The 19,688-nt window shown below is 42.3% G+C and overlaps 1 protein-coding gene across 2 annotated transcripts in view; it reads right to left on the bottom strand.

The window, feature by feature from the left end:
• LOC127449447 (low-density lipoprotein receptor-related protein 8-like) overlaps nt 1–19,688 on the bottom strand; it is a 279,198-nt gene that overhangs the window by 51,964 nt on the left and 207,546 nt on the right. For both annotated transcript variants that reach the window (XM_051712861.1, XM_051712860.1), the window contains exon 10: nt 744–915. In XM_051712861.1, the coding sequence (XP_051568821.1) occupies nt 744–915 (172 nt within the window). The remainder of the gene's footprint in view (nt 1–743; nt 916–19,688) is intronic.

The raw sequence follows: 19,688 nt of genomic DNA, 5'->3' as shown, positions 1-19,688 counted from the left end.
ACTTGGACAGTAAAGGACAAACGGTGGTAAAGTTTTCAACAGCTGTTTTCACACAGGCAGGCAGTGTGACAGGCTGGTGTCTGACTGATAAGATAAGACTTTGTTAATTGGTTGTTTTGGGTTATTAATGATCACAAGACCTCCCATAACGATCTGAAATGTCCTTTCATAAGGACAAAAATTATTCTGAGTTAAGTCAGGGAATAACAGGGGTAGGAATTTACATTAATTGATACATCTTGTTTAAGCGTAATCCTAACAACAACAACAACAAAAGTATGCTTAACATTAGAGCAAATCAATTTGCCAATGGGGAATGTTGTGGGTAAAACAGGTAGAAATGGGGAAAAATAAACTTAATTCAATATATATTCTCTGAAAACAAGTTTAGAAGGAATGGTTCATCTCACATTTCAACACACACAAGTTTTACAGATAGGAAACCCAGAGTAAACCTGTATGAAAATGTGCACATAATTTTCTCATTCCATGAAGCTGATTGCTTTCAGAAAATCTACAGTGAGTTTGTGGCAGCTGTTCTCATGTATTTAAATATCAGCTGGTTGAGAGGGGGTGGGAAAAGTATGTCAATGCCTTCAACAGTCTCCTCCCACCTGTATATTTAACACTAATTGCAAATGACCCTTTTTAAAATAACGACTAAACGGCTGTCGAGTTGCAAGTAGGCAACATTATATCAAGCTGTGCTTATTTGTTATTTAGATGTGTGATTTTATGAGTACCTGTAGATCTTGCGATGGTAGAGGTCACACCAGTACATCTTGTTGGTGGTGACATCCACATCTAGGGCCACAGCGTTCTTCAAGGTCGGCACTACCTGTGTGTAGTCCTTCTTCAACAGGTCAATGCGACGGATCTCATGGCGGTTAGTGAACATGAGGTATGGGCTTTTACCTATGAGGAAAATGGAAAACATTCCATCAGTGGCCAATTGATCAGTTGTATACTTGGGCTCATCACAATCAGGGAGTCAAGATTTGGCTTGCTGATGAGATTGCACTGGCAATCGGGAGCGCCACTGACACCAATGCTGCACAGTATTGTAAAGATCTTATACTGTATGCTTGAGAGAAATGAAGTACACACACACACTCTACTGTATGTTTTCCATGTCCACGGTCAAAACATTTGGCTGCATGTGCTGTAGCCAGACACATTCCCCCAATCTCCCGGTTTCTTTGTTAGATTGCTTTTCAGAATTGCTCTTAACTTTGTTCAGTGGCCTCTACAGAGGTTCTCCTTCTATCAGAGCAAAGTCACATGGAGTCACATGGACCATAGTTCTTCTCTGCTTCATCACACAGGCTGCTCTGTTCGCCTTAAATAGACCTATTTTCCCAGAATCCTCCTCAAACATCCCCCCCGCCCCCCACCCCCAATAATGCAGAATTTAAGTACTGTCATGCCATTATAGCCGACTATCATGTTGTGTTAAACCTGGTAATAACATGTGAGTGATATCGAAAAAGCACGAGAGCTCTTGATCAATGGGAACAGCAGGACAGTCATTATACTTGCATTAAAAAGTAATAAACATGAGGGTGTGGACATGACTTAGGTGCTTTTACAAAACCAAATCTAGGATCATATGCTGGTATGATTACGAAAAACAAGAGAGGAGCTTTACCATGACTGGATGGTAATTAATCCTCTTGGGGAAGTGTGTGTGCTTGTGCGTGTGTTAGAAGGGCACACTAACACTGCTGTGTGTGAGAGAGAGAATTAGGGTCTGACGAAGGGTTATATCTTACCTAGTGATAGGTTGATTAATCAGCTGATATCTGGAAATATTGAGGCTATCAACAACGGCCAATAACTGTGCCTTCTTGATTGATTTACCAAAAGTGCTCCCCTTGCGTTAGTTCCAAAATCTGCCTACAGCCTTGTCAATTAATAAGGCACATGTTTTGTTTTTAAGTTGTAGTTTTTAGTAAATATTTGGTAAAATAAGTATTGATTAAATTCCAGAAATGTAATATAATCATAATTATTGCACACACACACACACACACACACACACACACACAAAACATTTCTTTGCAGTTTTTTTTTGAACACCAAGACATTTTTGGCACAATATACACTACCGGTCAAAAGTTTTGAAACACTTGACTGAAATGTTTCTCATGATCTTAAAAATCTTTTAATCTGAAGGTGTATGCTTAAATGTTTTAAATTAGTTTTGTAGACAAAAATATAATTGTGCCACCATATTAATTCATTTAATTATAAAACTAAAATTTAATAAATAAAACAAAATTTTTTGAAATTGATGACTTGGACCAAATAATAAAGAAAAGCAGCCAATAAGTGCCCAGCATATAGATGGGAACTCCTTCAATACTATTTAAAAAGCACCCCAGGGTGATACCTCAAGAAGTTGGTTGAGAAAATGTCAAGAGTACATGTCTGCAAATTCTAGGCAAAGGGTGACTACTTTGAAGATGCTAAAATATAACACAGTTTTGATTTATTTTGGATTTTGTTAAGTCACAACATAATTCCCATAGTTTTATTTATGTTATTTCATAGTTTTGATGACTTATATTAAAAATTATAATAAAGAATGAGTAAGTGTTTCAAAACTTTTGACCGGTAGTGTGTATATATATATATATATATATATAAACTGCATTTATACATCTGGAACAGAAGAACCATCAGCGCCTCATGCATTCTAGGGGCCAAAGTCCAAGGAAACACCAGGTTGTAGGGCTCTTTACAACTGTTCTCACAGAACTTTCCAGATAATTTCTCAGCCAGGGTTCCCACGATGATGTCTACTCACTTGAGTCACCATCCTCCTAAAGAGCTGCTCTCACAGCAGCTGATTGGCTGTCAGGTACGGTGTACAGGGTACCAGCTGATGACATCATGGAGTTAACGGCACACTCCATGATCACTTTGATCCTGGAGTTGATGAACAATCCAATTTCAGGGAAGTCTTTGAAAAGTTTTCCATCATCAAATGGATAATTTCCATCAGCACCATCATCTAAAGCTATTCCATCTATAGAGTTGACAGTCTTGGCAGATTCATCCATCTTTTCACCAGGAGCCAGCTGGTCAACCTTTGGGATGATGGCTATAAAGTTCTCAGAGGGGAGAGCAGGCTGGTCGGGGTGCTGGACTGGCAGAGCAATGCAAATTCTGAATCTACAATGCAAATTCAGAGTTGTCCTCCATGATCGAATTAACCACAGCATCAGGCATTTCAGAGCTGTACTGGTTGGCAGTTTCGTGGTTCTTCTCCACACTCTTGGACAATTCAACTCTCAACATCCTGGTGCTGACAATATGGCTGTTCATTGTGTACAGAGCCTGGGTTGCAGCCTCAAGAGAGGAGAAGGCTAACAAACATAAAGCCTTGGTTTCGTCCATTCGCCATCATTAATTTGGAACTGGTGATGGTTCCAAATTAAGAGAACAATCCACACAGTTGTTAACTATCCAAGATGTACTGAAAATTTGAAACATACAGACTCACCTCCGGGTAACAGCTCTCCTTCTCTTCTTTGTCTGGATTTTTTAGCCTGGCCTTTTGTTTGGCCTGATGCTCCTGATATGGCTTGACATGGCATATGGAAACCACCTTATCACTGAGCATCATGCCATTAAGCTCGTTGACTGCCTTCTCGGCAGCCTTCATTGTTGTATAATGGACAAAGCCATGGCCTTTAGACCCATTCTTGTCTCTAACCACCTTTCAGGACTGCACTTTCCCGAAGACTGAGAAAGTGTCGTACAAGGCGATGCTATCAATGTCCGCTGCCAGGCCCTTAATGTAATGTTGCCGACTCCACTTCTACTCACAGTGGTATCGTGCAGGGCCACATAATCCTTATGTGCTGACCCAAGAGGACCTGAAACATGAGCGCGTTCAGCACAAACTCTGCATCTGTGCGGTGTACAGAGTTATCGTAACCATAACTCAAAGAGAAGTTGGTCACCCTATCTCTGCATACCCACACAGAAGAGATGGGAACAAGTGGAATGAACATCATCAGAAGTCAATTTTCAGTCACTTTTGGCTGAAGATATTCCACAAACAACGATCCCGTCTGGTCTCTGGGTGGACCATAATCAACTCCAGAAAAGTGTTTGCAAGAAGAAGCCATTGTCATTGTCATTGTGCAAGTAAATTGTCACAGCTAAAAAAAATCCAGTTGGCAGTCAGATCTAAGGGCGTAGGTTTGTTTTGAAAGTTGGTAGGGACATACAGTATAGCAAGGATACTGTAATATTCAAAATGTTGGTATTAAGATAATGTGAAAAAGTGAGTCTGGTAATATAGGCAAAATAACAGTTTTACTTCATAAAACTAATTTCTTATTTCTCTGCCCCACCATACTAAATATTGGATTTTTTTTTATTTCTAAAGAATAAACAAATTAAAAACTGACCACTAGGGCTGCATGTCTTTGAGGAAAAATGTGATATGCGATGAACTTGGATAATGTGACAGTGATATGTGATGCGATAAATCTAAGATTAATGGGTCAAAATCAAATTTGATATTTTTCAAGAAGATTTACCATGAGAAAATGATATTCAAGGGACATGAAATGACATACTGTAAAATATATTATCCAGCTTTAAATAAATGAAAATCTAAACAAAGGGTTAGGTAAATTAACAATTTACATGTGTAAAATGACATCACAAGATAAACAAATTATGGTGAGAATGGAACACTGACATTTTTCTCTACTTTCTGCATTCCAACTCCCCTCACTCCCACATTATCTTTTGTCATATTGCTTATTTATATGTACAGCACTTAGGCCTACATCTATAATAAAGTAGGCCTTGTGAACAAAGTAGGCTTTAGGCTTACAACTAATGACTTTTTTTTTTTAATCACAAATCCCTTATTTTATTGACAAAGCATTATTTTTCATTTATCTCGATGTTCTTCTCCAATGTGCGAAATAAAACATTTATTGGCAGTTATAACAGCATCTTAAAATCTTGCACCTCTTATACTATCATTAAAATTTTAAAGGATAAGTTCACCCCAAAATGAAAATTCACTCATCATTTACTCACCCTCATGTGAGTATGTGTATGACTTTCTTTCCTCTGCAGAGCACAAATTATGATTTTTTAGAAGAACTTTTCAGCTCTGTAGGTCCATACAATGCAAATTAATGGATGCCAACTTTCTGAAGCTCATATAGCCAAAAAAGTACATATAGCCATCATAAAATTAATCCATACGACTCCAGTGGGTTAACCAATGTCTTCTGGCGTGAAACGATAGGTGTGTGTAAGAAACAGAACAATAGTTACATTTTTTACTAAAAATGAAAAATAATTGTATATTTTGGGTAAATTATTCCTTTAACGTGTCTTCCGTAAGATAGCACTTGCCATGTATGGCTTGGATGCAGCTGCTCGGCCATGGAAACCCATTCCATGAAGCTCTCTACGCACTGTTCTTGAGCTAATCTGAAGGCCACATGAACTTTGGAGGTCTGTAGCGATTGACTCTGCAGAAAGTTGGTGACCTCTGCGCACTATGCGCCTCAGCATCCGCTGACCCCGCTCTGTCATTTTACGTGGCCTACCACTTCGTGGCTGAGTTGCTGTCATTCCCAATCGCTTCCACTTTGTTATAATACCACTGACAGTTGACTGTGGAATATTTAGTAGCGAGGAAATTTCACGACTGGACTTGTTGCACAGGTGGCATCCTATCACAGTACCACGCTGGAATTCACTGAGCTCCTGAGAGCGGCCCATTCTTTCACAAATGTTTGTAGAAGCAGTCTGCATGCCTAGGTGCTTCATTTTATACACCTGTGGCCATGGAAGTGATTGGAACACCTGAATTCAATTATTTGGATGGGTGAGCGAATACTTTTGGCAATATAGTGTATATATATATATATATATATATATATATATATATATATATATATATAAATCTTATAAAAGACTGTGATTGTTGCATCATAAACAGCGCTGAGAAAAGTAACATGTGCCACACGACATCACCGTTTATGCGCTTCAGAAGAGGTAGGGTAGGACAATAATTTACACATGAGTAATTATACTAAGGACCTTTAATAGTTGTTAAAATGAAAATAAAAACAGTATAAAGTTGAAGTATTTTTTTGTCTGGTAAAATTGCCCAAATGTTGGTTGGGACATTTCCGATATGCTGAAAGTTGATAGGGACATGTCCCTATCATCCCTACCTACTAGAGCCTGACTGATATGGGATTTTTGAGACCGATACCGACACCAATATTAGAGAGGGAAAATTCACCGATTACCGATATGGTGGCCGATATATTTAATTTTTGAGCTGGAATGAAAACAGACCTTTTCTATGTGGATTTTTCACCGATTTTGCACCAATATGACTATGCAAAGGTACTCAGAAGGCTGATTTCTTAGACAAAATTTTTTTTATCAAAGAATATTTGACATTATTATTATACATTGTCAACAAATTCTAGAAATGAACACTGAGGAAATAAAGAATAAATAAAAATACAATAAATAGCTAAATAAACATCAGTACTGTTTAGTATCAGTCAAATGCTGACTATATTAATACTGCCGAGTCAAGATAAACAGATAATCAGTGGTGTTACACCGTATTCTGCTATACAAGTTCAGGGGAAACTTTCAATGGTGGAAAACCAGACTTTTAAATATTACATTTTATAAATGCAATGACTGGACTTGTTCGGTTGAAGGGGGTACCAAACTGTGAATCCTGAACAAAACAGTTTGGTGAATACATGTTTACACATTAGCTTCCACTCAGCTGACAAAGTAGCTACATGATTAGCTAGTTAGCTATAAGCTCATTGTCACGGAGAGTAAAAGACGGACATTTTTTATTTTACTTTCCAGCATTGTGTCTCACCAACTACGTAACAACATAGCATGAAATCAGACACAATCCACTACTGCACCATTGTCTGCTAAGCTTCAAAAAGATGCTCTGATGTTTACCTTTCAATCTGCTACATTACTGACTGCACTGACAAACTGTAGCTGGCTAACAGCAAACAGACATGAGTGACATGGTTGTCAGGGACAAGGTTAACGTTATATTAGTTATATTGAAAAGGGAAAATGATGGGGTCATTGTTTTAAGTTTCCAGTATGTATTTTACAAACTAGTTAACTTACCAGACCCTGTCTGCAATGGAGATGGAGCACACTCTGCTGGACAAACTACGCTATGACACCAATTCTAAAGCATTGTTTTCTGCATTATATGTTCTGAAAAAAAGTTTTCATATCGGCGCATATCGGTAAAATATACGCCGATACCGATATTTTACCGATATGCCTAAAAGGCTAATATCGGCCGGCCGATATATCGGTCAGGCACTACTACCTAGAATTATATATATATATATATATGTATGTATACAGTGTATATATATATATATAGTTTAAGTCAGAAGTTTACATACACCTTAGCCAAATACATTTAAACTTAATCATAGAAAATATTCCCTGTCTTAGTTCAGTTAGCATCACTACTTTATTTTAAGAATGTAAAATGTCAGAATAATGGTAGAGAGAATTATTTATTTCAGCTTTTATTTCTTTCATCACATTCCCAGTGGGTCAGAAGTTTACATACACTTTGTAAGTATTTGCTAGCATTGGGTCAAATGTATTGGGTAGCCTTCCACAAGCTTCTCAAAACAAGTTGCTGGAATTTTGGCCCATTCCTCCAGACAGAACTGGTGTAAACAGTCATGGACCAGAGTCAGGTTTGTAGGCCTCCTTGCTCGTACACACTTTTTCAGTTCTGCCCACAAATTATCTATCGGATTGAGGTCAGGGCTTTGAGATGGTCACTCCAATACCTTTACTTTGTTGTCCTTAAGCCATTTTGCCCAACTTTGGAGGTATGCTTGGGGTCATTGTCCATTTGGAAGACCCATTTGCAACCGAGCTTTAACTTCCTGGCTGATCTCTTGAGATGTTGCTTCAATATATCCACATACTTTTCCTTCCTCATGATGCCATCTATTTTGTGAAGTGCACCAGTCCTCCTGCAGCAAAGCACAACATGATGCTGCCACCCCCATGCTTCACGGTTGGAATGGTGTTCTTCAGTTTGCAAGCCTCACCCTTTTTCCTCCAAACATAACGACGGTCATTATGGCCAAACAGTTCAATATTTTTTTCATCAGACCAGAAGACATTTCTCCAAAAATTAAGATCTTTGTTCCCATGAGAACTTGCAAACTGTAGTCTGGCTTTTTATGGTTTTGGAGCAGTGGCTTCTTCGTTGCTGAGCAGCCTCTCAGGTTATGTCAATATAGGACACGTTTTACTGTGGATGTAGATACTTGTCCGCCTGTTTCCTCCAGCATCTTCACAAGGTCCTTTGCTGTTGTTCTGGGATTGATTTGCACTTTTTGCACCAAACTACGTTCATCTCTAGGGGACAGAATGCGTCTCCTTCCTGAGCAGTATGATGGCTGTGTGGTCCCTGGGGTTTATACTTGCATGCTATTTTTTGTACAGATGAACGTGAGACCTTCAGGCTTTTGGAAATTGCTCCCAAGGATTAACCAGACTTGTGAGATCCACAATTTTTTTTTCTAAGGTCTTGGCTGATTTCTTTTGATTTTCCCATGATTCAAGCAAAGAGGCACTGAGTTTGAAAGCAGGCCTTAAAATACATCCACAGGTACACTTCCACTTCAGTATACCTCCTGTAAGAAGCGAATTGGCTAACTGTCTAAAGGCTTGACATAATTTTCTGGAATTTTCCAAGCTGCTTAAAGGTACAGTTAACTTAGTGTATGTAAACTTCTGACCCACTGGAATTGTGATATAGTCAATTCAAAGTGAAACAATCTGTCTGTAAACAATTGTTGGAAAAATTACTCGTGTCATGCACAAAGTAGATGTCCTAAACGACTTGCCAAAACCATAGTTTGCTAATATAAAAATCTGCAGAGTGGTCAAAAAATGAGTTTTAATGACTTCAACCTAAGTGTATGTAAACTTCTGACTTCAACTGTATGTTGAAATATACATATTTATATATACATATACTTGAATTCCATAAAAAATAAAAAATAAATAAAAACTAAAACAAGATAAATAGACCTGCCAACCTACACTGCATATTTTAATATTCAAAATATTCTCTGTAAACAAGTATAAATATCTTAAGCAGTGAATCTTGTTTTAAAAATATTTAGAATTTTTTTTTTTTTTTTTACTGAAAAATTAGACAAAGATACTAATTTACAATTAATTCTATTACAGTTTTGGTTTTTCAAGCCACAGCTGTCCATGTCAGGAACACATGGTCAGTACTGTGGTACAGAGCACTGGATATTGTGGATTTTTTTTTTCCTCCAGAATTTACAGACTAATGTACAGCCCCAGATAGCATGGATGTAACTAGTGATCTGTGCTGTGGTATAGTGCTGACAGGTTTGAGTCTTTTGATTGTGCCATTACATGCATCGTCTTGTGATTAAAATGAGTTTTGTGTAAAGTTTTGTCATAAATTAACTGAAGCCTGGAATTGGCAGTGTGACTAAAGGTATTTCTAGAGATGGTGGTAAAGTTTCAACTGAAGCCTGTAATTGGCAAAGGTACTGTATATCTAGAGATGGTGGTACAGTTTCAAAAAACCCTATCAAATGCATTCTCTGCATCCAGAGTGAATACCACTGTGGGAGTGTTACAAATTTTGCCAAATAAATGTCTACTTTTGATTGATCTGATCTGGATGTACTAGTTTAGAGATGACAGTTTCTAATTTGAGTGCAAGAGCTTTACAGATAATCTTGTTGTTACAGGCGATGAAAGATCTAGGTGATTTGAGCGGTATTCATGTTAGGGGAAAAGATTTCACTAACAAGTCTATACAAAATTGTGAAAGAAGATGCCAATGGTTTTACAGAACACAGCAGTCCATTCAGACCAACAGACCTATCATTAGGCTTAAGTGAGGCTTTATGAAGATCACTCAGAGAGTGCTGGTAGTTCAATGGCTTTAGCCTTCTCATTAGTTAATATTGGAATATTAATATTGTTGAGAAAGTATTTCATTTTATTATGTTTAATTTCAGCATCTAGAGTGTATAACTTGCTAAATGTAAGCACGTACATTGGCGGCCAAAAGTTTGGAATTATGTACATATTTTGCTCTTATGGAACCAGATTGGTACTTTTATTCACCAAAGTGGCATTCAACTGATCACAATGTATAGTCAGGACATTATTAACATGAAAATTTACTATTACAATAAAAAAATAAATAATCCTCCACGTGCAACAATGACCCTTGGCATTCTAGCTGTCAGTTTGTCCAGATACTTCACCCCATGCTTCCTGTAGCACTTGCCATAGATGTGGCTGTCTTGTTGGGCACATCTCACGCACCTTACAGTCTAGCTGACCCCACAAAAGCTCAATGGGGTTAAGATCCATAACACTCTTTTCCAGTTATCTGTTGTCCAATGTCTGTGTTTCTTTGCCCACTCTAACCTTTTCTTTTTGTTTTTCTGTTTCAAAAGTGGCTTTTTCTTTGCAATTCTTCCCATAAGGCCATCACCCCTGAGTCTTCTCTTTACTGTTGTACATGAAACTGGTGTTGAACGGGCAGAATTCAATGAAGCTGTCAGCTGAGGACATGTAAGGCTTGTTTAGTTGTTCATCTAGCCTTCCACATCTCTTTCTGTCCTTGTTAGAGCCAGTTGTCCTTTGACTTTGAAGACTGTAGTGAACACCTTTGAATGAAATCTTCAGTTTTTTTGGCAATTTCAAGCATTGTATAGCCTTCATTCCTCAAAACAATGATTGACTGAAGAGTTTCTAGAGAAAGCTGTTTCTTTTTTGCCATATTTGAACTATTATTGACCTTAAGACATGCCAGTCTATTGCATACTGTGGCAACTCAAAAACAAACACAAAGACAATGTTAAGCTTCATTTAACAAACCAAATCGCTTTCAACTGCGTTTGATATAATGGCAAGTGATTTTCTAGTACCAAATTAGCAATTTAGCATGATTACTCAAGGATAAGGTGTTGGAGTGATGGCTGCTGGAAATAGGGCCTGTCTAGATTTGATCAAAAATGACTTTTTTCAAATAGTGATGGTGCTAGTTTTTACATCAGTAATGTCCTGTCTACTTTGTGATCAGTTGAATGACACTTTGGTGAATTCAAGTACCAACTTCCTTCTGAAACAGCAAAATCTATACATTATTCCAAACTTTTGGCCACCAGTGTATGTGTAATACAATAATTTATAGTACCGTTCAAAAGTCTGAGTCAACTTGTGGTTTTAGTTTCTAGTTTGCATTTTTTTATTTTATTAAATACAGGTCCTTTTTTATTATATTATAAGCATAACAATAGCTTTACTAGGCCTGGGTATCTCAGCAAGTAAAGACGCTTACTACCACACCTGGAGTTACAAGTTCGAATCCAGGGCGTGCTGAGTGACTCCAGTCAGGCTTCCTAAGCAACCAATAGGGTGGGTAGAGTCACGTTGGGTTAACCTCCTCATGTTCGCTATAATGTGGTTCTCGCTCTCAGTGGGGTGCATGGTGAGTTGTGCGTGGATGTTGCGGAGAATAGCGTGAAGCCTCCACATGTGCTAGGTCTCCGCGGTAACGCGCTCAACAAGCCACGTGATAAGATTCGTCCTCCGCCACCTGGACTGAGGTGAGTCACTATGCCACCATGAGGACTTAGAGTGCACTGGGAATTGGGCATTCCAAATTGGGGAGAAAAGGGGGAGAAAAATCCACAAAAAATTAAAATAAAACAAAAACAACAATAGCTTTACTTACAGCATGCACTCAAGCTGGCATGGACTCCAGAGGTTTGTGCAAAACCTGACAAACCATATCCCAGCATAAATTAGAATTTTCCAAAGAGCAATTTTTTGTGTGCTTCAATGGAAGCGAAGAAATTTGACCTTTTGTACAGAGTTAATATGGTCAAAGTAAGTGATTAATCAGTATTTGACCATTTTGAGATTAATGGCATCAGTGGCATTAGATTCCCTTTGCGTCAATTCCAAAATTTACCAATAGCCTTGTGCCATTGAAAAACTGGTCAACTGCACGTAATACACAATGCACAATGGCCAATTGGATTCCAGCACTATCAGTGCCTAGACACACTATACAGCTGAGGTAAAACACTATAACTTGAATATTTAAAATGCTCCCTGAGGAGGAGAATGATTCATAGTGTAATTTATTAAGCTGGAATGCAAATGTTTTGAGAGAGAAGCTAAAAAAAAGCTGGGATTACAGTAAAAAGCAAGGATTACAGTTAAAAAAAAAAAAAAAAGTCTTCTCAGATGGGTAAATACATTAGGGCATATTATATTTTAACAGCAAGCACAGTGGCTGATTTTCACTAGCTCATACTATTTATAAGCAGAAAGACAAAGAGAGTATACATGTACAGAGTCCCCCCAGTTTCTCAGAACTGCCTTCACATTTTTGCAATGACTTTAACCTAACTGATTGTGTGTGTTTGCAAAGTGAATAGCAGTAATAGTTCATCCATGAATGTTTTGGTGTATGTGTGCAGTACACCTGCTGCCCATTTGATTCACGTTTCTGGGTTATTGTCAAGTGGCCACAGTTAGAATGACCGTTTCCAGGTAATTACCCTGCACTGGGGTGTGCATGCAGATATGAGTGTGTGTGTGTATACTGCTGGGCAGCTTAGTCACTGTGGTTTGGTGCTCAGTCATGCCAACCCAGAATATCACTGACCCCATTAGTTCATACTCTATATAGCAGCAAGGGCAATCTCCCTGTTTCCGAGTCACTTGGTCCCCTCTACCTCCCCTGTCGCTCCTTGATACAGGTGTAATTCATTTCCTGCCAGTCACACACACGTCACAAAACGAGCTGAGCTCCTGAGAAAAAATCTGTTGCCCAAACCCTCTCCTTTTCATGCCCTCTATTATAGTTTTTTCTCTAAAAAGCTCATTGCATCTGGACATCTCATGATCTGTTGAGGATACAGTGTGCCTCAACCACGGTTTGGGTAACTCTCTCACTGTCTAAAGGGCCGCTCACACTGAGAGCAATTAAATCACCTCGTAGCTGTATTCAACTGTATCAGGAGGCGAGTCACAAGAGCATTACTATCTGCTCTCCCATAGGTAGTCGCCTCATCGCGTTGGTACGCATTTGAATAAACTCTGTTTAGCTTTGTCGGATCTACTCATGTCATTGTCTCATGTCATTTCCAAAAACAACCTCTCATTGAAAATGAATAAATTCGGGTCTATTGATCGGCACACACGGAACCCTCGCGGCTCGATGATTGGTTCCTGGGCTCGTGGCGCCGCTCAAAGAAGCCACGCCCCGCTCCAGTGCCTTTCTTCCCGGAAGTGCATGAGGAGCTGACAAAATTGTTGGAGGTACCTTTTACTGCCCGGTCCCGATTTCTCAGTTCCCCCACCCTCATTACCCTCGATGGCGGGGCGGCCAGAGGCTATACAGCAATTCCCCCGGTGGATAAGGTGCTCGTGGTGCACCTATGCCCGCAGAGCGCTGCCACCTGGCGCGGACGCCCAAAGCTCCCGTCCAAGCCCTGTAGGTTCACGTCATCCCTGACGGCCAAAGCCTACAGTGCTGCTGGACAAGCCGCCTCTGCCCTGCACACCATGGCTCTCCTGCAGGTCCACCAAGCCAAGGCGCTAAAAGAACTGCACGAGGGTTGTTCCGCCCCAGATCTGATGCAGGAACTGCACTCAGCGACCAACCTCGCTCTCCGGGCAACGAAGGTCACGACACGGTCTCTCAGGCGGGCGATGTCCACATTAGTGGTCCAGGAGCGCCACCTTTGGCTCAACCTGGTCGAGATGGGTGAGGCCGACAAGACACGGTTCCTTGCTGCCCCTATCTCCCAGGCTGGCCTATTCGGTGACACCATCAAGGACTTTGCCCAGCAGTTCTCGATGGTGAAGCAGCAGACGGAGGCTATCCGGCATATCCTGCCCCGGCGTGGCTCAAGATCCGGCACCCCGCCTGCTCGTTGCCAAGGGCGTCCCCCTGTGGTGACTGCACCAGCTCCGCTGCAGCCCACCCCTTTGGCCTGGCCCCGGCGTGGAGCCCACCACAGGAAGCAGACGCCAACCGTCTCACGGCTGGCCGCCAAGAACCCACAAAAGGCTTCAAAGCGCCCCTGAGACGGGTGACTCAGGGTCGACAAAACCCACTGCTTTGGAGCTGGTAGTAAGACCACTCCATCCCCCGGTGGAGGGCTGGGTGGAGAATCTTTTGTTGCCTTTTCATTTGATTTCGCCGCATGCCCAAGTGGCTGCGGTACCCAACAGTTCAGCGAAAGAGCGGTTTCCTCGTTCCCTGGGTCACATACCTGGTGTGCATGGCCGTCATCACGACCACCGTCCACCTTTTTACCCTTGCAGGATTGGCGCTCCAGCGGCAGTCTCCCCGCCCCTGTGCGCCCAGCTGTGGCACAGATCCGCCCCCGATGTGACAGTCTCCACTGGGTTGCAAGGACAGGCCTCTTCCTCCCCCGTCCCAGGCTGTTCCGGGGGTGGTCACAAGGAGCCAAGTAAGTGCTTCGATGTCCCTAGACTCAGCACGGCCACGTCATGATGTGGCACCTCGAGCTCCGCTCCGCCCCGCTGCGAGACCCCACCTGCCGGTACGTCCGACGAGGTTGTCCCTTTTGTCCCCCTCGCGCAGAGCTTGGATGTGTGGCTTGCGCTTTCCAATCTGTCGCGATGGCTGATCCGGACCGTCCGACTAGACTACGTGATTCAGTTTGCCAGGTGTCCGCCCAGGTTCAGCGGTATCCACTTCACCTTAGTGAAGGACAAAAACGCTTCTACCTTGCACGCGAGATCGCCACCCTCCTATGGAAGGGTGCGATAAAACCTGTCCCTCCGGCGGAGATGAAGAAGGGGTTTTACAGCCCCTACTTCATCATACCGAAAAAAGACGTTGGGTTGCAGCCAATCTTGGACCTGCGAGTACTGAACCGGGCTTTACACAGACTCCCATTCAAGATGCTGACGCAAAAACGCATTCTGGCGAGCTACCAGCGGTGGCAGACACGATCACTCAAGCTAGGACCCCATCTACGAGGCGCCTGTATGCCTTTAAGTGGCGTCTGTTTGCTAAGTGGTGTCCTTCCTGATGGGAAGACCCCCAGAGATGCGTAGTCAGATCGGTGCTTTCCTTCCTGCAAGAGAGGTTGGAAGGGCGGCTGTCCCCTTCCACCTTGAAGGTGTATGTTGCCGCTATAGCAGCACACCACGACACAGTGGACGGTAAGTCCTTAGGGAAGCATGACCTGATCATCAGGTTCCTGAGAGGCGCCAGGAGGCTGAACCCCTCCAGACCGCGCCTCGTTCCCTCATGGGACCTCTCTGTATTTCTTCAGGGTCTACAGAGAGCCCCCTTTGAGCCTTTGCAGTCAGCTGAGCTTAAGGCACTCTCCTTGAAGACTGCCCTCCTAACTGCACTCACCTCCATCAAGAGGGTAGGAGACCTGCAAGCGTTCTCTGTCAGAGAAACATGCCTGGAGTTCGGTCCGGGCTACTCTCATGTGATCTTGAGACCCTGACCGGGCTATGTGCCCAAGGTTCCCACGACCGCTTTTAGGGACCAGGTGGTGAACCTGCAAGCGCTGCCCCAGGAGGAGGCAGACCCAGCCCTGTCGTTTCTGTGTCTGGTGCGTGCTTTACGCATCTATTTGGATCACACGCATAGCTTTAGGATCTCTGAGCAGCTCTTTGTCTGCTTTGGTGCACAGCAGAAAGGAAGCGCTGTCTCCAAGCAGAGGATCGCCCACTGGCTCATTGACGCCATAGTTATGGCATATCACGCCCAGGACGTGCCGCCCCCAGTAGGGCTACTAGCCCATCCTACCAGGGGTGTAGCGGCCTCCTGGGCCCTGGCCAGCGGTGCCTCTATAACAGACATTTGCAGAGCAGCGGGCTGGGCAACACCCAACACCTTTGCGAGGTTCTACAATCTCCGGGTGGAACCGGTTTCGTCCCGGGTACTGGCACGCAATACAAGCGGATAAGCCCGGGATAGCCGGCCAGGTGTATCGCTTGCACATAGCGCCTTTAACCTCCTCTGAGCTGAAGATGTGCGCCATTAACTCCCAGTAGTGTTCACAAACTATGTTCCCTGATTGACTTCCTCCGAGCCCTGTGGCAGTCGAGTTTTCGGAGAGACTCGCTGCCGGCCCAGTGCACGTGCTAGCTAAGAGTCCTGTTCTGGGGTAGGTGCTCCACATGTGGCGGTTCCCTGTAGGCAACCCCATGCGATGTATATCTTCCGCTAATTCATTTCCCTGTTGGCAAACTGCGTCTTCCTTGGGCAGAGGCCCATCTTCCACAGTCTCCATGTTTGTAGTAACTCCCCCATTGGGTAGGACCTACCATGAGACTTCTCCACATGACATACTTCTGACATAGTTCAGCAAGAGCATGTGACGTATTTTCCACTTAAATATCCCCCCTCTCTCTGGGCGAGGTGTGGTCTCCGCGGTGTCCTCCCCTTGGGAGGGACACCCCCTGACTAGACCTGGTCGGCCTAGTCAGATATTACCCCTTTTTTTAGGGAGTGGAAAAAAAAGAAGGGGAAAAGAGGCCACGACTGGGCTAGCCTTTCTCTATCTTTGGGTAGTCGACTTGTCCCCAAAGGGCCGTTCAACACTCATAACTATGTTGTGGGAGGTTATGCGTCGGCCTGGTGGGCTGGCTACGAGGCACACAGTGGTCTGCCCGTCACACACCACCAGTTCACGTAACACAGTTCGGCCAGTTGCGGCGTTTTGTATAGGGACCCCTAGTGTCACTATATCGACAAAACATCGATACAACGTAGAGTGAGTGACAGATAGGGAATGTCATGGTTACTTGTGTAACCTCCTTTCCATGATGGAGGGAACGAGACGTTGTGTCCCTCCTGCCACAATGCTGAACTACCCGCTGAAATGGACGGACCTTGTCTCGGCTCCTCAGCATAAAACCTGAATGAGTGGTTGTACGCAAGCTCCTTTTATACCCGTATGTCTGGGGGAGTGGCATGCAAATACCACTCGCCAATTTTCATTGGCCTTTTATCAAAGACCAGAGGTGTCTCGGGCTCCCAAGTGTGACCCCTAGTGTCACTACATCGACACAACGTCTCGTTCCCTCCATCAGGGAACGGAGGTTACACAAGTAACCATGACGATTTCAGAAGTCATAAATATTGGTAAACATGTCACAGTAACTCCCCCCAACAACGTAGCTACATCATGTTTACACACGAGTACTGTTCGATTCATACAAGCATGACAACCAATGTTAGCTTCAACAACCCTATCAGACAACATATCCAAGCATTAAAGCAGGTATACAACTTCGCCAAACGGATAACAGATAATCGTCCATCCAGATTGTTGCAAAGCTGTCCGGAACAGTGTCAGTGTGACTCAACTGAACTGTGGTTTCTTTCTTCTTTTTAATGGCTACTCGCAAATTAAAACAGTGCATTACCACCATCTACTATTTACATGGGAACAAGACAGCCTGTTCTTCTTTCCTATGTTCACGGACATGTATGACACAAGGATGTACGTCATAAGCCAGCGATTTCGCACCAAATCGAACACGACAGCAAATACAAAATACAAATCATTTTTATAGGCTTACCTTAGTGAATCCAGGTAAGGACATTGTTTTGAACACTGATTGTTTATGTACTCAATCAATAATGGCAATTTGTTAATTTTTAACCAAAAGAAGGCAAGGTCCCATTAAGGCTGCACAGAGCTCAAGTGAATCAGTGAATCTCTTATGTGAACTGGTTCATTTACATGAACTGTCCGGAAGAACTGATTCACTTAAATGTTTTAGTTTTCCCAGCACTACATGAGAGAGTGTCCTTTAGTTTATGTAATCATGTTTGATTACTCCCTCGGCTCCATTGCTGCTTTTACAAATGTGTTTTTTTTTTCCAAATGTAGCATTTTGTGATGCTACACCACTACTCCATGGAAAATGTAGCTCATCTGGAAAACTATTGTGAGCTACTGTCATGCCACTGAAAAAGGTAGTTAAGTTAGTAGCATTGCTGCTTTTAGTTAGCTACTCCACAACACTGGTAAAGCTAAAACCACTTTCTTGTGGTAGCTGGTTTTACAGGGTTCTAGCTGGTCAAAGCAGACTATTTATGGTAATTAGCTGGTCAAAGCTGGTCTAAGCTACTGTGGTTTAGAAGGTTGATCAGTTGGACAGCTAACTTGTGGGGTCTTGATTGGGTAGACCATCTTGGTCAACCTGGTGGAGCTGACAGACTACTTTGGCTAAGCTTGTGGGAACCCATGGTCTGTCCAGCTACTGTGTTCCAAAAACCAGCTTGACTATCCTGGGCTGGTATGACCTTGTTTATACAGCAGGCAGACAAAGCATCCTGTACATCTATGTTGCCTTAAAAAAACGGTCAGATCGAGAAATCTCAGCCGACAGGACATTACGCAGTGACTAGATTTGGACATGCCTTGATGCCTTCCTACTTCAGTATACTGCCAGAAAAGACAGCATTTTTCAGGTTTCAGCCTCAGCGAAAAATACTTTTCTTCCATTCCTGTCAGCAAGAGGTTCCTTCACATGACTTAATAATGATCCAGGGATGTCTTTTGGTCCAAAAGTGTGACAGACGAAGGGAAAGACAGAAAGAGCATGAAAACAAGGGGGGTGAGGGAGGAAGAGAGAGTGAGCATAATGAGCAGCAGATGCTGTGTGGTCAGATGTCGCTGTGAGCGTGCAAGAAAAGCATTCAGGTTTGACAGTGATGGAGAGGGGATGAGTTGAGCTGACAGATGAGATCTCATGTCTCTGTTATTCTTCTCCTCCTCGCCTCTCTCCTCATCTCATCATCCATCTCTCACTCTTTCACACTTGATCTAGTCACAGCCAAATGCTGTTTTCACTGAAGTGCTAAAAGGTGCTTCTGGGTTGGAAAGGTACATAGATTGTGGTTTGAATGATGGAGGGAGAACATTTTCTTCCCCTCCTTAGAAAGCCCTCACAGACCACTGTATTTTAAGAAAATATTTTCATTTACAACATGAGTCAAGGTTCAATCAATCTTCCCATCTGTTGGACTTGTGGCAATCTTTGAAACAGAAGGAGAGAAAGAGTGAAAAGTGAGAGTTGAGCTGCATCAGATTTACATAAAGTAGCACGCTGACCATCTTTGGTGTCATGGCAGTTTCTTTTCAGAAAGACACATCTCAGCACTTTCTCATATGGCCATATGCGATCTAGATATCTTCACTCTGAAGGTGATTCTACAGTACTGTGACTAAAGGTTTGTTTTAGGTAAAGGGCAAAAGAGCTCCTAAATTCTTGCTAGCCTTGAACCTGTATTGTAATGGATATATAGAGTAATAAGTCATTGTTTCAATCCTTATTCCTATATCCTAATGTGACTTGTCATTTAGCACACAAGGGTTTTGGGATTTACACGTTAATTTAAAGGTGAAGTTTAATTTCTGCACTACGGTAGCAGTAAAAAATCAGTTGTGAAAAAAATAATGAGCATGTTTCTATGCACAACAATATGCTGATAACTACCCAAAATCAGTTTATTAAACAAATATGACAACGCAAGAAAACCGTGTTTATGTCACATGTGAAATTATGGG

Source organism: Myxocyprinus asiaticus, chromosome 12 (genome assembly GCF_019703515.2).
Source record: "Myxocyprinus asiaticus isolate MX2 ecotype Aquarium Trade chromosome 12, UBuf_Myxa_2, whole genome shotgun sequence".
In the NCBI taxonomy this organism is placed as follows: Eukaryota; Metazoa; Chordata; class Actinopteri; order Cypriniformes; family Catostomidae; genus Myxocyprinus; species Myxocyprinus asiaticus.
The sequence above is the reverse complement of the archived record's forward strand: the minus strand, read 5'-3'. Positions and strand labels throughout refer to the sequence as shown.